The 18,297-nt window shown below is 42.2% G+C and overlaps 1 protein-coding gene across 2 annotated transcripts; it reads left to right on the plus strand.

Annotated features, from left to right (window-relative positions):
- The first annotated feature begins 305 nt into the window (after window positions 1-305).
- tent5c (terminal nucleotidyltransferase 5C) lies at window positions 306-16,703 on the plus strand. Of its 2 annotated transcripts, XM_088011411.1 has the most exons (3): window positions 306-399; window positions 9,575-9,656; window positions 12,136-16,703. In XM_088011411.1, exon 3 carries the CDS (start codon window positions 12,158-12,160, stop codon window positions 13,307-13,309), a length of 1,152 nt encoding a protein of 383 aa, XP_087867537.1. In that variant the 5' UTR covers window positions 306-399; window positions 9,575-9,656; window positions 12,136-12,157; the 3' UTR covers window positions 13,310-16,703. The 2 variants fall into 2 exon arrangements, with proteins under 2 accessions (XP_087867537.1, XP_014852221.1); XM_014996735.2 differs by lacking the exon at window positions 306-399 and having other exon boundaries at window positions 9,473-9,651.
- Window positions 16,704-18,297: the final 1,594 nt, after the last annotated feature.

An 18,297-nucleotide genomic window follows, 5' to 3' on the forward strand; every position in this document is an offset into this window, starting at 1 on the left:
GGGGCTAACATTGACTCAGACCAAACTAGAGCTATAGAGACTGGAGTTGCTCACCTAGAGTTTGCAGTAAATAAATTACAATAATTTTATAAAGTTATTTCCACACTTTAAGAGAAAATATTGACGTTAGAGTCGTAGCAAACTTGGAAGGAGTTGCTAAAGGGTTTGTTGGATAACTTGTTTTTGTTTGTTTGTTTGTTGCAAGCCGTGATTTCAGCAGAGCTAATAATTCAGGTGTTTATTTAGCTGTTGACTCATGACAGCCCGAGCTTATTCAGGCTTGTTTACAGCGATTGGTCTCTGTCACGGAGGAGGACGGCGGTTTGCTGGAGTCACGGATTATCTCAGCTGTTTACACGAACAAAGAGAGATGGGCCGGAGCAGCGGGAAGGGCTGAAGGTGAGCACGAACTGAGCGGTGAGTCAGGGCCGACTCCCAGAAGCCTCCGCGACGTTTGGGGATTTATTTAGCCGTGGTGCTTCGCTCTGATGACGGCGTGGAGGGAAGACAGTCAACCAAAAACGTTCACTACTGGGAAGAATTATATTTAAATTTTAATAAATAAATAAAAACCCTCTGTGATTAGGATCTGGATGCTTTTTGAACTCGTCCGCTCATGAAGTTCATTATTTCTTTGACAGCTTTACAGCTGGCGGAAATGATGAGAATGTTCGGTCACAAAGTTAACTCCATTCAGATTCAGTTTATATGCTGTAGAGATCTACACAGGGCTGTCAAAGGGTCACTGAACGTTTCTCTTGGCGTTTTGTCTTTTGTGATTGTACACAGAGGAAATGCATTGTTTTTAATCACTTCAGATGCTTTTCTGATTTAACATTTTATTTTTAAAAAAATCCTCTGAAAAGCCAACAAATATGGTGCTAGTCTTTACTACTCTCTTTTCTACAGCAGATATGGATATAAAAGCATGTGAGAACTTCAACTTTCACATTTCAAGCAATATATCCTTTTTATTGATAACATTCTCATTTTCTGAGGCGCTGGCAGTTTTCATTATCTGTAAGTCAAGCGCATCAAAATGACAAAAAATTTAAGGAGCAAAATATTTCATTTTAAGTGTGACGGACCTCTATTATTTTATGAATCCCACTTTCTGAATTGAGTGAAAAAATATTTAACTTTTTGATTATAGTCATTTTTTGAGCTGTACCTGTATATGAACTAAAGTCAATAAATTAAACAAAATGTTGGAAAACACTACGATAGGTTTAAATTGTCTTAAGGCACCTTTATTCTTTTAGAAATTCCTACCTTTGTTTCTTTTGTTGTTTCAGAATAGTTGTACAGCTGTGAAAAAGGAAAGACACCTCCATCTCTTTACAGTACTTTAAGATAAAAACTACACAACATGAGAAACAAAACATTTACCAAAGGTGGGAAGAAAGATAAGAGATGTAGAAAACCATAGTAAGGAGTTAAACTCCTGAATCAGAACAAACTTTGATGGTGACGCTCTATGAAGTACTGGTTGGACATGTGCAGCAAATTTTCGCCTTTCTATCAGATCCAGCGTTAACATTTTCAGCCAACTCAGCTAAAGTTTTGCATCAGTAAGGCCAAAAGGCGTTTTTGTTTTTCCCTCACTGGACCGGCGGTGTGGAATCTGATCACTGGAAACAAATCGTAAGAGCTGCAATTGTGGGGTTGCTCTGATCCAAACACCTAACCATTGTCCTCAAATTTGCTAAAATTGTCACATCAAATCTAAAGACAGGATGCTCACTTTGGCTCAGAATCTTCTTCTTTTTTTTTATTAGACAAGCAGTGCCACACTTCATTAGCCAACAGACGTGATCTTTTGGCTAATCCTAGCAAAAATGCCAACATTTCTGCGTTAGCATTGTCTTCAGTAGCGATTCAGATCACCTGAAAATGCTTGCTTGACCTGTGATGATGTGTTATATGATGGAAAAGTCAGGCCTACACTGGAAGTGATGGCCAAAACATGATGTCAGAGTCTGAGTCACAGAAAAGATTAGGATGTGTTCTCGTCGGCGGACGTAGTGGAACCTTTAATGGCACTCCACTCCACGGCCGTCTGTTTGCTTGCATGGGTACAATATGTGCTTCAAGGCACATGCAAATCAATCGTGTTTGTGTGTGTCACTGTGTTTAATGTGTTAATGGCCCCTGCTGCTTACCGAGCCATGGCCTGGACACACTGAGTCACTTCTCAAATGGCACAAGAGGCTTTGCAGGTAGCAGAAGCCGGATGGGAATACACAGAGCCAACGCAGGCCTGCCGCCACTCATCCATAACCAGGAGCGCTACAATAACACCCGCTCATTCCTCGGAGAGCAGCTCCATTCATCTTTATTTCCATAATCACCACGCAGATGGCTCAGCGCAAACAGCTTGCTAGAGTCTGCTTGTCTCTCTGCTCGGCCCTGCGTTCAGAAATCCGGCTAGGCCGAGGGTGGAAACGTCTAGCTCCAGGTTGAAATGAAACGCCGACTTATGCCTTCTGAGTTGTTTGATGTTGTTGTGGTCTTTTACTTTGAAACCAAATAGCGTGAGCGTTTTGCAAGATTAACTAAACAGCCTTGTGGCATTTCAGTTTTCCTGCCAAGCCCTTGATAGCTGTCTGTCGGTCTCTCGTTCCCACACTGAGATGTTGATCTCCCCAAAACCAGCCAATGAAAAGTTTTATATACCACACTGTTAGTTCTGTTGTCCGTTTGCCAGCGGTTGAGTCGTTTCCTTTCCTTTATTGATTTATAAGACGCTTTTCAAATAAGGAGATAAAGGAGCATAACAATAAAATCAAAACGACACTCAGAAAGATCACAGAAATAAAGGAATCTGCTAAAAACAAAACATTAAAGCTCTTATTGGATAAATGTGTCTTCAGATTTCCTGATGGCACGAAGATTCAAAGGAAGCTGGTGATTTGTAGGTCACCGGCGGAAAGGCCCGTTCAGCCCAGTGTTGGAGCTTTCTCCTCGTAACATCCAGTTATGACTTCAAGGAGCTGAGCCCCACACAAACACGTAAAAGTTCAGACAAATAAGGAGGTGCGAAGCCCTTAGAAGCTTAAAGGGAGTAGCATAAAGTTTAAAATCAGTTCTAAAGCAAACAGGAAGCCGGTGTGAAGGATAACAAACGGGCAGTGTCCAGACTTTGGGAGGTCTTAGCTAACTGGCTACATTTCAGTCACAACAGTCGAGTCTGGAGCTAATAAAAGCATAGATGGCCTTCTTCAGGTTGGGTTGGTTTTAAAAATGCTAACCTTTGGACAAAAGACACACCAGAAACAACCTTGTCCTGACCATGGAGTCGATTTGATTCTTAAATGTAAAATCCTTCCAAAATATTACCCCGTAAATTTTTAACTCTGTTTAGATTAAAAGTCAAAGCTCCGACATCTGTTGTGCTGCTGCTGCCAGACGAAACACATTCAGCCTTTTCCATGTTTAGAAACATGAGAAAATCAGGTTCAACCACCGTCCGACAACAGGAATCCAACTTAGTAGAGATTAGAGAGCATTTACCTGAGCCATGGGTCATGAACATGTCGATCAAGATCTCATCTGCATATCTGATAACTAGTACTGAGTTATAATTGCTACACATGGCAGCATGTAAAGTGAAAAAGAAGAGGGATGAGAGTGAAGCCTTGAGGGACCCCACATGAAACAGGAGCATGAGAAGATACTAAATTATTCACCCTGACAGAAGGAGTTCTACCTGCTTCTTTTGCAGGACTGAATGACCCACTGTCAAAAGCTGAGGTCCAAGGAAATCAGAACCACAAGGGACCTTTGATCAACAATGTGTACTATTTATAAACTAGAGTCTGTACTACGTCCTGATCTAAAGGTTGAAGCTAAATGAAAAATATTGTTTCTAAAACCTCGGTTAAAGAGATAAATGGTCTAAAATTAAATAAAACTGAGTGATCTAGGTATGTTTTTCTTTTTTTTTTTTTTAAGAAAGAGGCCTACAGCAGCATGCTTGGCTTGGGTCCTGAGAACAAAGTTAATAAAAGTTAGGGAAGCTTTCCCAACAGTAATAAAACCCTCTTTGATCAATAGTTGGAAGACAGTCAAGAGGACAATTAGTGGTTCTCATGTGTTGCACCATCAAAAAGACACTGGTTCAAACTGTTCCTTCATGCCTTGTATTTTACCACTCTGACAGCTAACACTTGCTATTGTTAGTTGTTATCTTGTAGTAAATTAGATAAATGCTTGGAACAGTTCTCAAGAGGAGCAGATCATTACCAAAGGGTAACCTGCAAATGACAACATAGGAAGGTATTCTTCTAAAACCCTGGGAGGTTTTGGATAAGTTATATTATTGGCAAACACAAACCACAAGCCACATTTGCTAATTATGATCAAGTCTTTTAAAGCATATGAACCGAGCCCAGAGTTCTGTTTGTGTGAAGAAAACATTAATAAGAGCTTGTTCGTACGCCAGGCATCGGCGCTCTGCTTTTGAGATCTCTGAACACTTTTGATCTACAATGAGGGTAAAACCAAAAAAAAGCCTTTGAAAATGTTGATTTAGACATCAGAACCTGATCAAAGCAGCACCCAACCAATAATGTGTTTGCAATAAAATCACAAAAGTATTGTCGTGAGGTTTGGACCTACATGTAAGCCAGCAAGCAGCTTAGATGGATCCAAAGGAAGACTTAGCCAATGTCACAGAGAACGACTTACTGGAAACAAGACATGCTTTGGTTTGTCCACGTATTTTCATGTGAAATATGACGTACCTCACTACCAAACTTTAGGAAATCTAACATAAAACATGTTTGAAGCCGCACTGGCCTGCCATTATGGTTTGTTTTAATCATCTTAGGTGCCGTACAACCTTTGCATACTTTGCATTTTATCAGTTCCTCACACGACATGGAAATCAGCTGAGCAGCCTCACTCTACTTTCCAAGCTCGGGTTGGTCTAATGTCTATTAACATTTGTTAGTTCTCAACCAGTATAATACATCTATATGTCTAATCAGGTAGTTGAATGAACGGCACTAAGGAGAATCTGTGAAGTAACACCTGCATCGTTTTTTGTTGTTGTTGAGCCATAAAGTCGCCTACTGTAGGCTGATGTATGTTGTGGTTTTCATACATAGATTAGGTCAGATTACCAAATTACCAGAGTTGCTTCTTGATAAACACCAGAATAAGGAGAGACGATCTTTTAACTTTCTTCAAATTCAGAAGTTGGCATCCATTTCCTGAAGCTTTTTAAAGGATGCTCAAAAAAAGTCAACTTGTATTGTTGTTGTTTTTTTACAATACAACAAGTTGTCTTGTAGATATAACTTGCTATTTGCTGGACTACACTTAGTCGGAGTCGGAGAACGGGATCACTAAAGGTCCTTAAAGGAGACACATCTGTCAGGAGAAACAGTTATGTTTTTGGCAAAAAAAGAGAAAGAAAACATCCTCAATGTCAAAGCAAAAAATTATTTCCCCAAAAATATATTTAACATAAATTAAGTAATTGTATGAATACTCACCGTTTTTCAAGTCAGCTAGACCCTTTTTACAGAACCCAACCTAAAAAGACCTGAACTATCTCTTCAAATTCCTCCTTCTGGACTCCTTCGTTTAGATATCTATAGTCTCGACATCTATTTATGTCGAAACTATTTTCTACTTTATACAGTCTAAGACTTATTGAGTAAAACTCAATGTATACATGTTGCTGCCAGCGCTGACACTTGCATGCTTTTCACAGATATGTTTACGTTTACCAAGGTGTGTTTAGAGTTTGTGCAAAGATCCTCGGTTGAGCAAAAATAGATTGTACAATCCGCTCCGCTTTAAGCTGCAGTGGTGCAGGAACCTCATTATTTATATTTTGTGCATAATAGTTTTGTTTTGGTTGAAGTCAAACATGCAAACGGAGGAAGTGCCTGGCCCAAACCTCCCTTCGGTGACAACTTTTCGTACGTAAATTATGATGTGCAGCCTGTTCCAGGCTCCGACTGACCCCACCACATCTTGGACTCTGTTGTGATTCAGATTTTGTGGGAACAGTTCAGTTCATAAAAGTTTGTCCCCCGTTCTGGCACGCCTTGTCCCACTGAGAGGTCACCGCGCACTGGTAGCCATGATGGTTGGACTGACGTTTGAACAATTCCAGTTGTTAGTTTCTTATATTTTATTAAATTTTATGTACATTTACTACACAATGCAGCATTGTATTCACATAAAGTGACGCGCTCTTTTTCATCTGAATTGGGTTTAAGTGGAATTGGTCGGATTGTTCTTGGTTTGGACTGGGATTCAGAACTGTAATCTTTTTTAACATGGACTTCGTTAAACGGTACACACCGTTTTATTTGATACCATTTCAGGCAACAAAAATGAAGTTTTTTTTTACCCAGTTTTAAAATTAGGTAAATCCAACCTTGAGTATGGAAAACCCACTAAAGACGCCACCCTGTCATTATTTGGTAACTAAAAACGGGCAACACCAGAGAAGCCAAGATTGACAAACTCAGTTAAGGCCTGCTGTAGGATTCACAAGGGATCGTAGCAGCTAGGTACTGCTAATCAAATGAAATAGCATTATCAGCAAAAAGCAGGACTTTTTGTCAACTTTTGTCAACTTTGCTGGGCTGCAGCTTACTGGTGTGTGTTAGGATATTGCCCAAATGTGGAAAGACATCAGGAATGACCGGAGAAAGGCAATCCAAACTCCATTGTTCTATAATAAGAGAGCGATTATTTGCAAGTGCAAAATAAATGAGGCAGTTCCCAATCCACCCAGGAGTTGGCATCCTTCCCAGCAAATTTGCCCCAAAGGCAGACTGAGAAAAAGTTCAAAAACTCATACTGAGACTCTGTATGGCTCAGTTAGTATGTGAGTATTAGGATTTATGACAGTATGAAGATAGACAAAGACTAAAGTACGATCTTTGAAACGGTTGTCAGGAGAAAGCCTGTTTGCTACAAAATGAACATAAAGAGAACATGGCAAGTTTAGGATAAAGTATCTGAATGAACTACGATAGTTCTGGAGCAACGTCCTTTGGACAGATAAGAACATGTTCGGGCATACTCGGCGATATGAAGGCAGCAGTAGCACATCAGCTAACTATGTGCTACTGCAAGCAAGGAAGTGTAGGGGAAATGACTTGGGCTTGTTGCACAGCCTCATGACCTGGGCACCTTGCAGTCATGGAGCTGACCATAAACTATTTGGTATACCAGAGTATTCTTGTCCAGTGTGACGTCAACACCCAAGGTTTGACTGAAGTGAAGACATTACCCCTTTAGGATTTTTACTGGAGTAGAAATTGAGGATATTTATTACAGTGGTTACTCTATGCACCCTTGAAAGATTTATTTCTGAAGGACTCACCAAAATGATCTTTGGTGGGTTTGGAAATTCTTTATCCAGCAGAACTCTGCGTGTTACTGTAAGAAAATAATACAACCACTTAGTTAGGGGGTTCCACAGGGCCTTGTTTGGGCCCCCATTTTGTTCTCTATATTTACTAATGAGTTAGAACAATAACTAACTTCAAATATTTATATTTTTATGCTGATCACACAGTCATTCATCCCTAAATCACATTGTGGAGCTTATAGAGGAACATTGCAGCGGTCTCTGTTGAAACGCAAACAAAAATAATTTTACTCAATTTCACATCCAGACAATTTTTTTCTCCTTTCTTTGCACTTCATCAAGAAGAACTCAAAGAAATGCTTTCGTTTTACACTGCAATGATGTCAGCAGGTTAGCTTCATGTCTTTGCTGTGGAACTGCTGGTGCTAACAGTTTTACAGTGAGAGGCTGAGCGGGGATCCCCTTTCTGGCCACTTCCCACTCTCTGCTGTTATTATGCACTCTGACATGGTGTGTAACCCATTCCTTTAGGGGCTCCCCACAGCACACAACCACAACACGCCTCAAGCTTTCCCCCTCTCACTCAGTGGTTTCAACTCACCTTCTGGTTTTCCCATTACTGCGCAAGAAACTGCATCCTGTCTGAGGCCAGTTTCTTCTGACTTCCTGCTTCACTCACACATAGAGGCGCACGTGTGTCAACTGGGAAGTGTTTGAACAGTTCCTAGTAAGTTTTAGTACTTTGAGCCATCGTGCTTTTATAGCTGTAGTAGTTGTCAAACCATTATGTTTCAAAAGTGAATCCAGATGAGTTATGTTTGTGTTTTTGTTTTTGTTTTTTTGGATGTGTGTTCTGAGGAAGTGACCGAATGAAACAACCTGTCTTCCTTAGAATGTGAAGAGTTTCCCCCACAACCAGGTTTCTGGGTCTGTTGTTTCCCGTGTGTCAGAAAAAGCTTTTTCAGGGCCATCAGCAGAATCTCCTGGACAGTCCTCTGTTCAATAGTAAAAATGAAGCATGCTATCATTATTTGTCTGGAAAAATTCTGCAAATTAATTTGTTTGCAGTGAAATAAAAAAATTAATCCTTCGAGGATATATTTGATTGTTACATAATACAACATAGGTTTGCATATAGCGCTTATTTTCTGCTCAGGAAGAGACTTACTTTACACGTAAATTCAGAAATGCAGTTTGATAGTGTCAAATTAACATCTAAACTGAATTCATGGTGTATAGTAACAGAAAAAGAAAGATAGAGATACAGTTGAGTTATGTGAAAACTAAAAGAATGTATGAAAACAAGTTCCTTGGTGAAAATATGGGTGACATAATAAGCTGGAAATTTCATTTAAAATACATTTGCTAGAAGCATTTCAATATCAGGAGTGCATAAAAGCAATAGAATACTTGTTTAAGGAACATCTGACAGATAAGTTTCATTTGTAGTTATCTGGTGTTGATGCACTTCCCTTTCTAATGCTGCCCTGGGCAACCGCCCATATGAACCATATCAAAACCACCCCTGATATACACATACTGGGTTTAAGACAACTAAATAGCTATGAATAGATTTATGAATATGGCTCAATATATGTAAAATTAAATCTGAAAAACTTTATTGACCCCAAAGGGAAATTAAAATAAAAAAGAGCCTTCAATCAAGTTTAAATATTTAGCTGAATAATGGAAGAACTTGTACTTTTAGCAGCAAAATATCTATGATTAACAAGCAGCTAATAACGCAATAGAGTTAAAGCGCGAAAAAGAAACAAACAAATAAAAGCAAAGTCTCATAAAAGTAATTTGCCCGAGCCGCACAGCTGCTCTTTAACTTGCACCACGTGACAGTAGACGTCACAAACCCCGGCTGCCTGTGGACGCTTCTGGTAACTTGGCAACGCAAAAAACATCCTTGACCAATCAAAGGCTTTGTTTGGCGCATTGGTATAATGGAACAGTTCAACTCAAACATCTGATATGACTTGTCGAAGATAAGTGTTTGGATTATTAGGTAATTATACTAATTACACAAATTATTCGCCGCTGTGTGGTTCATAGCTTTGTTTGGCGTTACCAAATGGCGGCCGGGTTGGGAAGAGGGACTGTGTCGTACTACGGCGCATTTATTTCAACGGGTAGTACTTCGGCTTTATAAAATAGGCGTGTCTTGTGCAGAGAGGTTGTGGTTCAAACGCTGACTTGCAAGCTCACCGTGTTCCTCTCTTTCAGATAGTGGATTATGTGGAGGCGTGTGGGTGAATTCAACATCTTTTTCGGACTTTGAATGCTTCCACTGCACTCTCTTGGTAACGTATGTACTGCTTTTTCTTATTATTTTTATTTATTTATTCAGGCGAAACTGTGCTAACTTTATATACCCTCCAAAAAATGCTTTACATAAATTTGTGTGGTTACTTTAACAATTCCCTGACAATAAAATGTGACACCGTTTGGATATTTTTAACATAAGAATCCCTCTCTGGTTTGCTCCTTACGCTTAACTTGCTAAACAGCTTCAGACTCGTTGCCATATGGCTGGAGTTGAGTTTATAATTAGCAACTTTGATATCAATGCTACCTTCAAAGTAAGGTGTCTGCGTTGATACTTTTAGCATATGTCGTGCGCAAGCAGGTTTAATTGATTAAAAGCGCGTTTTCTCGTGACATTATTGAGTCACCACGTATTAAAGTTGGTCTGTGAACGTCTGTAGAGTTGAATTTACTCGCAGCGGCTCCACGGAGCCCGTCGGGGTCGTTTAGCGGATGGTTTGATAGCAGCTCGTGTTTGTCTCTCAGCCGTTCTGGAATGAAAGCCAGGCTCGCGCGGTGAACTTTTCTAGAAGGCTCACGAGCTCTGTTCTGTGTGTCCCGCGAGCGCGAGCTGCTCGTGTCGTTCTCACATTCAGCTCCGCTCGTGCGGACTGGGTTTTGTTTTACAACTTTCGACCTCAGCTAAGGCTAACTTGCGAAACTGGTAGAGTTGTTCGTTTTTGAAGTCGGTGTGTTTTTAAACTGGGTGTTTAGTTTCTGATGTGAAACGGCGCTGCGCAGTTGAGGCATACACTCCAGTAAACTGTCGTGACATCTTCCAGAAGCCTTCATGTTTTAATGTAATGTCAACCATCTGTCGGCGTAACATTGAATCCTTCCCTGGGCAGCAGTTCATGGCGAATGAACCACACGGTAAACCTCGCAGTCAGATGTCATCAAACTGTTGAGGCAATCAAACGCAGCAAGAACAGAGCTTCATAATGTGCTACATCCAAAAATCAACTTTACGTTACCAGGCTGCATTTACAGCTGATCTGCTCCTCTCTATCAATAAAACATGGTCTGATCATGTGCTGATAGGCATTTTACTGGGGTTGTATGAATGTGCAGCTTTCTTTTCAACTTTTTATTTTTAATATCATGAGGGAAAAAAGCTCATGATATTAAAAATCTCATTTGAAAGAGTGTCCTGGGTTAGACAGCTGCAGAACAAGATTTAAAAACGAGCCAATTTCGACCTTTAGACATTTTAGATGCGACATTTTATGACATTCTAAAATGATGAAAAAAGTGACAAATGGATAAACTGATTAAAGAGATAAAAGGGTTAATACAAGTATGATGAAATGCTCAATTCTATTTATTTTTTCCAATAATTCATTAAAGTTTGAACTTTTAGGTAGCAGGAGTCTTCACTATTGGCCTTTTTTTCTTTTTACATGGAAAAAGAAAAAAGTGGAATATTTATGAAGATGGAAGCCAGAGATGCAACAATTATTCTGTTCTGTGATCAGCAGATTAGCTTTTTTTTTCTTTTTCTCCTGCTTCATTAAGTGCATTAAACTAAGACTTTAGCACATTAATTTTGGAATAATTACATCGATTTTTAACTAAATTAATTTCTTTTTTTTTTTTATACATACAAAGGTTCAGGCCCGGACCCTTGTATGTAAGCAGCGTGTTTCTGGTACGTCTGTAAATCTGATGCACAAGTGACAAAGCTGCTTCTCTTGGCCCTCTGGGGGTTAATTTTTGTTTCAAAAAACAATCTGATTGGACGCTGGAAAAGACTATTGTTGTGCTACAGGAGTTATCCTATCAGCGCAGCTATTCACGCCTGAACTAGCATCTCAATGCTAAACTTGATGTGGCAGCACAGACGTCCCCAACGCTGATGTCGGCGCTCACAGTCCACATTTATTAAGCAGTTCCATGAGTGATCAGTACTTCCTGAAATACTAAACTGAATGGGTCTAGTAGTAGTAGTACTTTGCACCAATCTGATGGTTCAATGACCTAAAAAACAGATTAAAAACATGTACACTTGTTGTTCTTATACGTCTGTCTATCCAATAATTTAGCATTAAAACTGGCTTTTGAATTTAAAATGTTGCTTATTCTCTTAGTTTTCAATTAAAATCTTATTGATTAATTAGACCCTATAGTAACTCCATTAAAAATGTTAAGTCCCACCCACTGTAAACACAACAACCAACAACATGGAGTGTGATCTACATATTCCTCCTTCAAAATAAAATAAAATGTGGCCGCAAAGTACAAATGACAGGCTGCAAGTGTCAAAGTACAAGATTTCTAATAATCCTTTATTATCAACCTCCACCTGGGACGTAGTTGAGAAACTGAAGGCATAAAACTAAAAGTTAATTTTGCCTGTTTACTTTAGATCAGCTGATTGGGTCTGGTTTTTGGGTTTGAATCCAGCTCGTACGTTTCGTGTTGCTTGCTCTGATTGACCTCTTTGACCCTCCTGCTAACAGTCGCTTGTTTCTCCACCTCAGTAAATTTGAAGCTTGCGTGAGGATGGAGAACAAGGAAGAATCCAGCTGCAGCTCCGTCAGCGACCTCACCTGGGAGCAGGTGAGCCGGCTGAACGACGTTCTCACAGAGGTGGTCCCGGTCCACGGCCGGGGGAACTTCCCCACCCTGGAGGTGCAGCTGAAGGACATCGTGGCGCGCGTGCGTTCCCACCTGGAGCTGAGCGGCATCCGGGTCAAAGACATCCGGCTCAACGGCTCCACGGCCAGCCACGTGCTGGTCCAGGACATCGGCTGGAGCTACAAGGACCTGGACTTCATCTTCCGGGTGGACCTGCCCACCGAGGCCGAGTTCCGGCTGGTCAAAGACGTGGTGCTGGGGATTCTGCTGGACTTCCTGCCCGAGGGCGTCAACAAGGAGAAGATCACCCCCATGACGCTGAAGGAGGCCTACGTCCAGAAGCTGGTGAAGGTCAACACAGAGCAGGACCGCTGGAGCCTCATCTCGCTGTCCAACAACAACGGCCGCAACGTGGAGCTGAAGTTTGTCGACTCGATACGCCGGCAGTTTGAGTTCAGCGTGGACTCGTTTCAGATCGTGCTGGACTCCGTCCTGTCCCACTACGAGGAGCCGGCGGCGGCCATGTCCGAGCAATTCCACCCGGCCGTCCGAGGCGAGAGCGTGTACGGAGACTTCAACGCCGCGCTCGGCCACCTGCGCAACAAGCTCATCGCCACCAAGCGGCCCGAGGAGATCCGCGGCGGCGGCCTGCTCAAGTACTGCAACCTGCTGGTGCGCGACTTCCGGCCGGCCAATCAGGAGGAGTTCAAGGCCCTGGAGCGCTACATGTGCTCCCGCTTCTTCATAGACTTTCCCGACATCGGAGAGCAGCAGCGCAAGGTGGAGGCCTACCTGATGAGCCACTTCATCGGCGAGGAGAAAAGCAAGTACGACTACCTGCAGATCCTCCGCAAGGTGGTGAACGAGAGCACCGTGTGCCTGATGGGCCACGAGCGGCGGCAGACGCTGCACCTGCTGTCGCTGATGGCCTTCCGGGTCCTGGCGGAGCAGAGCGCCATCCCGGATGCGTCCTGCGTCACCTGCTACTACCAGCCGGCGCCCTACATCAGAGACCACAACTTCAGCAACTACTATGTGGCGAACCAGAACATTCCAACATGGCTGCCGTGTAACTGACCAAACGGAAACAGGGTTCCGGCGGGGCGACCCGGGAAGGCTTGTTTTGGCTGCGGATGCTGCTTTTCAACAGAGGAGGAGGAGGAGGAATTGATTTGGCATAAAAAGATATAAAAAAAAATTAAAAGGGGGAAAAATGTCTGAAAAAAATTACCCAGTGGCAATAAATGCTATGTTTCTCTTAAGGCACATTTTTCAGTGGACAAATGTTTTGCTTTTTTTTTTTCTTTTTCTTTTGGTGTTTTCTTTTTTTTTTATTCTTTCCCATTCCTTTTCTGCAGAGGTGTTTAACATTTTTAAGTGTTTTTTTTTTTCTTTTTTTTTTTTTTTTTTGACTTGGTATATGCCTTTAATCTTAATGGAGATGTGTTTGTGCCTTAACCTAGAGGTATCAGGTTTACTCCTCCAGAGTTTTGAGTATGGACTGTTAGAAGAAAAGGGAAAATGTAAATGCTGTAGCCTTCAGTTTGGGTTCCTTCTTGTTTGTTTAAAAAAAAAAAAATCAGAAAAAGGCTGAAAAAAATTAAGCAAAATTACATTGGGGAGGATTTGGGATGCGCTTGCTAAAAGACAGGAAGTAAGGATTAGTCAGCGGTTTGTTTTCATCTTTGACAATGTGCCAGCCCTATACATGCCAGCAGTGCCTGATATTTGTACACAATGCAAAACTTTATTATGTATTAAGATTTTCCACTGTGAACTTCAGGCCCAGAATCACGGGGTTCAGTTTTCCCAGTTGAGCCCGGCTTGGAGTGGAAATGTCTTGTTGTTTTTCATCGTTTCTTTGCCTCTGTTTTTAAGTTGCTTTCAGAAGAAGTTGCGAGTGACCTGCAGTCTGTTCTGGTCAGATGGTGACCCGTAGCGGGGGAGCGGCGTGACGTGCCCGCCGACCGGCAGCTCTTCCCTTAAAAGGCGCCGCACACGGTGGGGCCCCGCAGGGCTTGTCCCTCGCAGGCTCCCTGAAACGGGATCCTCCTCTGACGCACAGCTCGACTCCAGCTATTATTATCCTCCGAGCCCTCCTGGGGACCGGCTCGGCCTTACATGCGTCTGTGCTGAGTCACTTCCTGTCCGGCAGGTGCACGCTGCGTTTGAACCCCCTTTTGTGGTCGTGGGAGGACAGACGGAACGTCTCCCCCTCTCAGACTTGAGTATTGATGAATGTGAAGGCGACAGGCAGCCCTCCTCACCGGCTGCAAACCTCCACACTTCTATTTCCAGTGACCCCTATTATTAGCTGTTAACGCTGGAAGCCGAGTGCTGCAGAGTGCCGTCTCTTCCCGATATCGCCACAGAGCAGATGACAGTCGGACTCGCGTCAGCGGCTACGCCCACATCCACGCGGTTTCTTGGAAGTCAGATTCCTGCTGCCGCTCGTCTCTGCGCCTGGTGGCGGAGGCAGATAACCTTATCAGGCTCGCGTAGCGGAGGACGACCGGCCTCTCGCCTGCAGGTCGCGTGGAGGCCGGCTCCTGTTTATTTATGATCATTATGTTCCCTGCTGTCAGCTCTGGACCAAAGGCAGCTTCACAACCAGCAACTGAAACAATCAAGTGCCTGTCACATGTTTTTTTTTTTTTTTTGTTTTGTTTTTTGGAGAGCTGAATATTTTTAAAGGGGTTTTAATGCTAATCAGGAGGCAGGAGTGTATTTTGTTTCTTAAAACTCAACAAAACTATCGTAGAACTGTTGCCATTTTTCTTTTATGGGTAACTTCATACGTTTTTGTCCAGTTTTGTAGCGAGAAAAATAGATTTTCTGTTTGGTCTCGAGCCCGCCTGTACAGCCGTTCCTGCCGGGCCTTTCAGTCGTTTGGTTTTACGGTCCACGCTGCGCTTCAGCCTCGGACGCGCCAAGAAATCTAGTTTGTTCCATTCACAGAGGAAATGTTTCATATTTTATATCTCTGTTTAGCTGTCAGTCTTCCATCAGAGCGCCTCCTGATGAGCCAACACTTAGTTTGGTTTCCTGATCTCAAACTGCCTGACGTGTTGTGCAGAGACCTTGTACTTCACACCCAGCCACCTGTGAGGCATGGAGAGTAGCTAATGGCCGCAGTAGAGGGAGTTGATCATTTGGGACGGTCTCTGGATTAAAATCGTGACTAATTTTTTTATGTTTCTCACCTTTCTTTTAACTCTTGTCCATAGCTTTCCTCAACTGTGGCAGTCCTCTTCCCTCAGCATTTAAACGGTGATGCAGTGGGAGACCCCAGATTTAACTTTGACATTACTCTGAGGACAGTCTGTGCTTTTTATCACTAAAACTGCTTCACTTCCCATATAACAGACCTTTAAGTTGGGGGTGCGAACAGCAGCCTGAAATCTCTCCGCTGTCTGCGTATATTCTGTGAATAATTGTTCGGCCCGACTCCTGCTCGCCGATGAGCGCCAGGCCTTTGTTGGCGTCGCTCGTTAACGCTCGTTTTTAAGCGAAGTCAAAGAAAATGCATTAAATTAAATTTTTGCATTTTTGAGTTGAGGATGAACACAGCCTAGAATGTCAGTCTTGTGCTTTTTTTGGGGGGTGGGGTTCGTTGCCAGTCTGCTTTCTTGTGTTTACGGTTGGCGTCGGCGAAAGCTTTCCCCCCATAGCAGTCGGGTCTTGCGCCCCTTCCTTAAAGGGGGCTGGTGACGCATCTGGATGTAGAAACTCTTTGTGAAGGACTCTGTAGGAGAATTAAACAGAATGAGGTGTATAGGTTGCTTTTTTTTTTTTTTGGTGTAAATTTTTTGGCTCCCACCTTTCTGCTGTAAGCTTGTCACTTCAGTGTCACTCCCCTCCCTTTGTTTGGGCCATTGTTTATCAGTACAGAGTGTTTTTCATTCGACACCTGTAGATGTATTATTGTTTTCGGGGGCGGGGAGCGTACAGTGCTCTACAGTGTAGATATTTAGTGATTCTGCTTGTCTGAAGTGAAAGTCTCAAGAATGTGATGGGAGGATCTACGCTCTCCTACAGTTTCTTTGTAAAGAGTTGTGAATAATTTTTTTTCCCCCCCCCCCCGGCAGATCTGTGTTTACCTAAATGCGTGGAAGTGTGTGTGTGTGTGTGTGTGTGTGTGTGTGTGTGTGTGTGTGTGAGCGCACGTCAGCATGTGTGTATGAAGGGATGGGTGTGGTGAATTAAAAAAAAATATATAAAAAGTGAGGAAAAACATGAAATTTGTCGCACTTTTTTTTTTCTCTCTCTTTGAAATAGTAAATGCAGACCAGCATTTCTGTCAGCTCTGTGATGGAGACGATGACTGATGGTTACGATGGTACTATTTCTTTTTTCAGCACTTTTACCTCACTTGAGTTTTCCTTTTTTTTTTTTGAACGGAAAACGTAAATGTACACCAGAAAAGTGTGTTTTGAAGAAGAAATTATGAATAAAAAGATTTTTAAATGCATTACTTCTTGGTGTTTTTTTTTTCCCATGACTTTTACAAAACTGAAGTCCTATAGACTATAACAGGTTGACTTTTTTTTTTGAAGAATTAAATTAAATTCAACATAAAATTGGATTTTTTTGAAACTGTTAAATTTGTTTAAAAAGAAAAAGGGTCAATATTTGACAAATATTCTGAAATCTCTAAATCTGATTCTTGATCTAAGGTTTCTTTCACCAAAATCAGAGCAGGATGTTAAAGAGACGTGACTCACATCGTCACCTTTCTAAAATAACGGTGCCGACGCCATTTTTTTTGTGTGGGGGGGGGAGGAGATCACTTCTGGTGAAATATGAGCAGAAGTGATTATTTTAGGAAGATTATCCAGACGCTTTATAAAGTAAAGCTCGTCTGTCCTCACATTTTGATCCTGTAATTTACAAACATTACTTTTTAGCTAATCGCCAGAGATCAGACAGTTGAAATAAAAATGTCCTGACTTGAGTCTGATGTTTAAAGATTGTCAAATACCAATGGAAACCGCAACTCCACATTTTTCCGTTGATACGATTTTTTTTTAAATGTCCCAATTTAATGTTAAAAATCACACTTCCTGGTCAGCTGAATTTCAATAATAAACCATACTGAGCACATTAGAATAGTCTCTCTTCCCCTTTGTTTTCTGCTACGCTGCAGCTAGCATAGCCTCAGGGAAGAGGTGGAGGAGATCGATCTTTTCACAACCAGACTGTCACCACGTGGTGACGGTTTTAACAAATATGTAAAAAATCAGGTTTTCTGTATGTGTCTTTTATAAATGTTACATTCTGCACCTCTGTATCAAATATAGTTTTAGTATAAGTGTACTAGGCGTACATTTGAATAATCTACTTTTTGCTAAGTGTTAACCTGAAGAGTGAGCCTTTAGCTAATGACTTCACGTTGTTTCAGCAGACTCATCTTTCTTCATGGGAATAGTTCATCTTCCTAAGGTCGACTTGGTGATTAGCTAAGCCAGGGAATTTGGCCGACATCTGAGTGACCTCGTTCCACGTTATCCCAGCTGCTCATCGCCACTCGTCCCTCCTCACGGTGTTAATCCGCCGTTGTTTATCCCAGTTCCAGCGTCTCCCGCCTTGGCCGGAGTCCTGACTTCTCCTCGGCCTCCTGACGGGAACCCAAACCAGAGATGTTTTCCGTCTGCATCGCCGCAGAAGCGGTTAGCGGGGAGCTCCATTGGCTCCGCAGTACTCAAGAACCGAAAGGGCCGAGGCCCCCTTCCAGACTTTTTTATTGGGTAATAAGCTGAATGTTGCTTTTCTCTCAAGATGTTTGAGGTGTACTTTCGGCTCCCCACAATGTAAACACGCGAAGGAAGCTTTGCCTTTGCCTTTGCCTTTGCAATGCTGTCTGCAGGTTCGTTTCTTCCTTTTTGTTTCTCCGGGATTTACGGTCCACTTTAAAACCAAACCAGCCGGATCATTTAAGTGCGACTAATAAAGAGTTCATCCTCATCCTCACTTTCTGCTGCGGTCCACTGAACTCACTTTCTGCTCCCCGTTTGCTGTTCTGTGACTTATCTGAGGGCAGTGAGTCATAGCGTTCACTTCGGTGA

The sequence above is a fragment of the Poecilia mexicana genome, unplaced genomic scaffold (assembly GCF_051168715.1).
Source record: "Poecilia mexicana isolate PSO_F unplaced genomic scaffold, ASM5116871v1 scaffold_2, whole genome shotgun sequence".
In the NCBI taxonomy this organism is placed as follows: domain Eukaryota; kingdom Metazoa; phylum Chordata; class Actinopteri; order Cyprinodontiformes; family Poeciliidae; genus Poecilia; species Poecilia mexicana.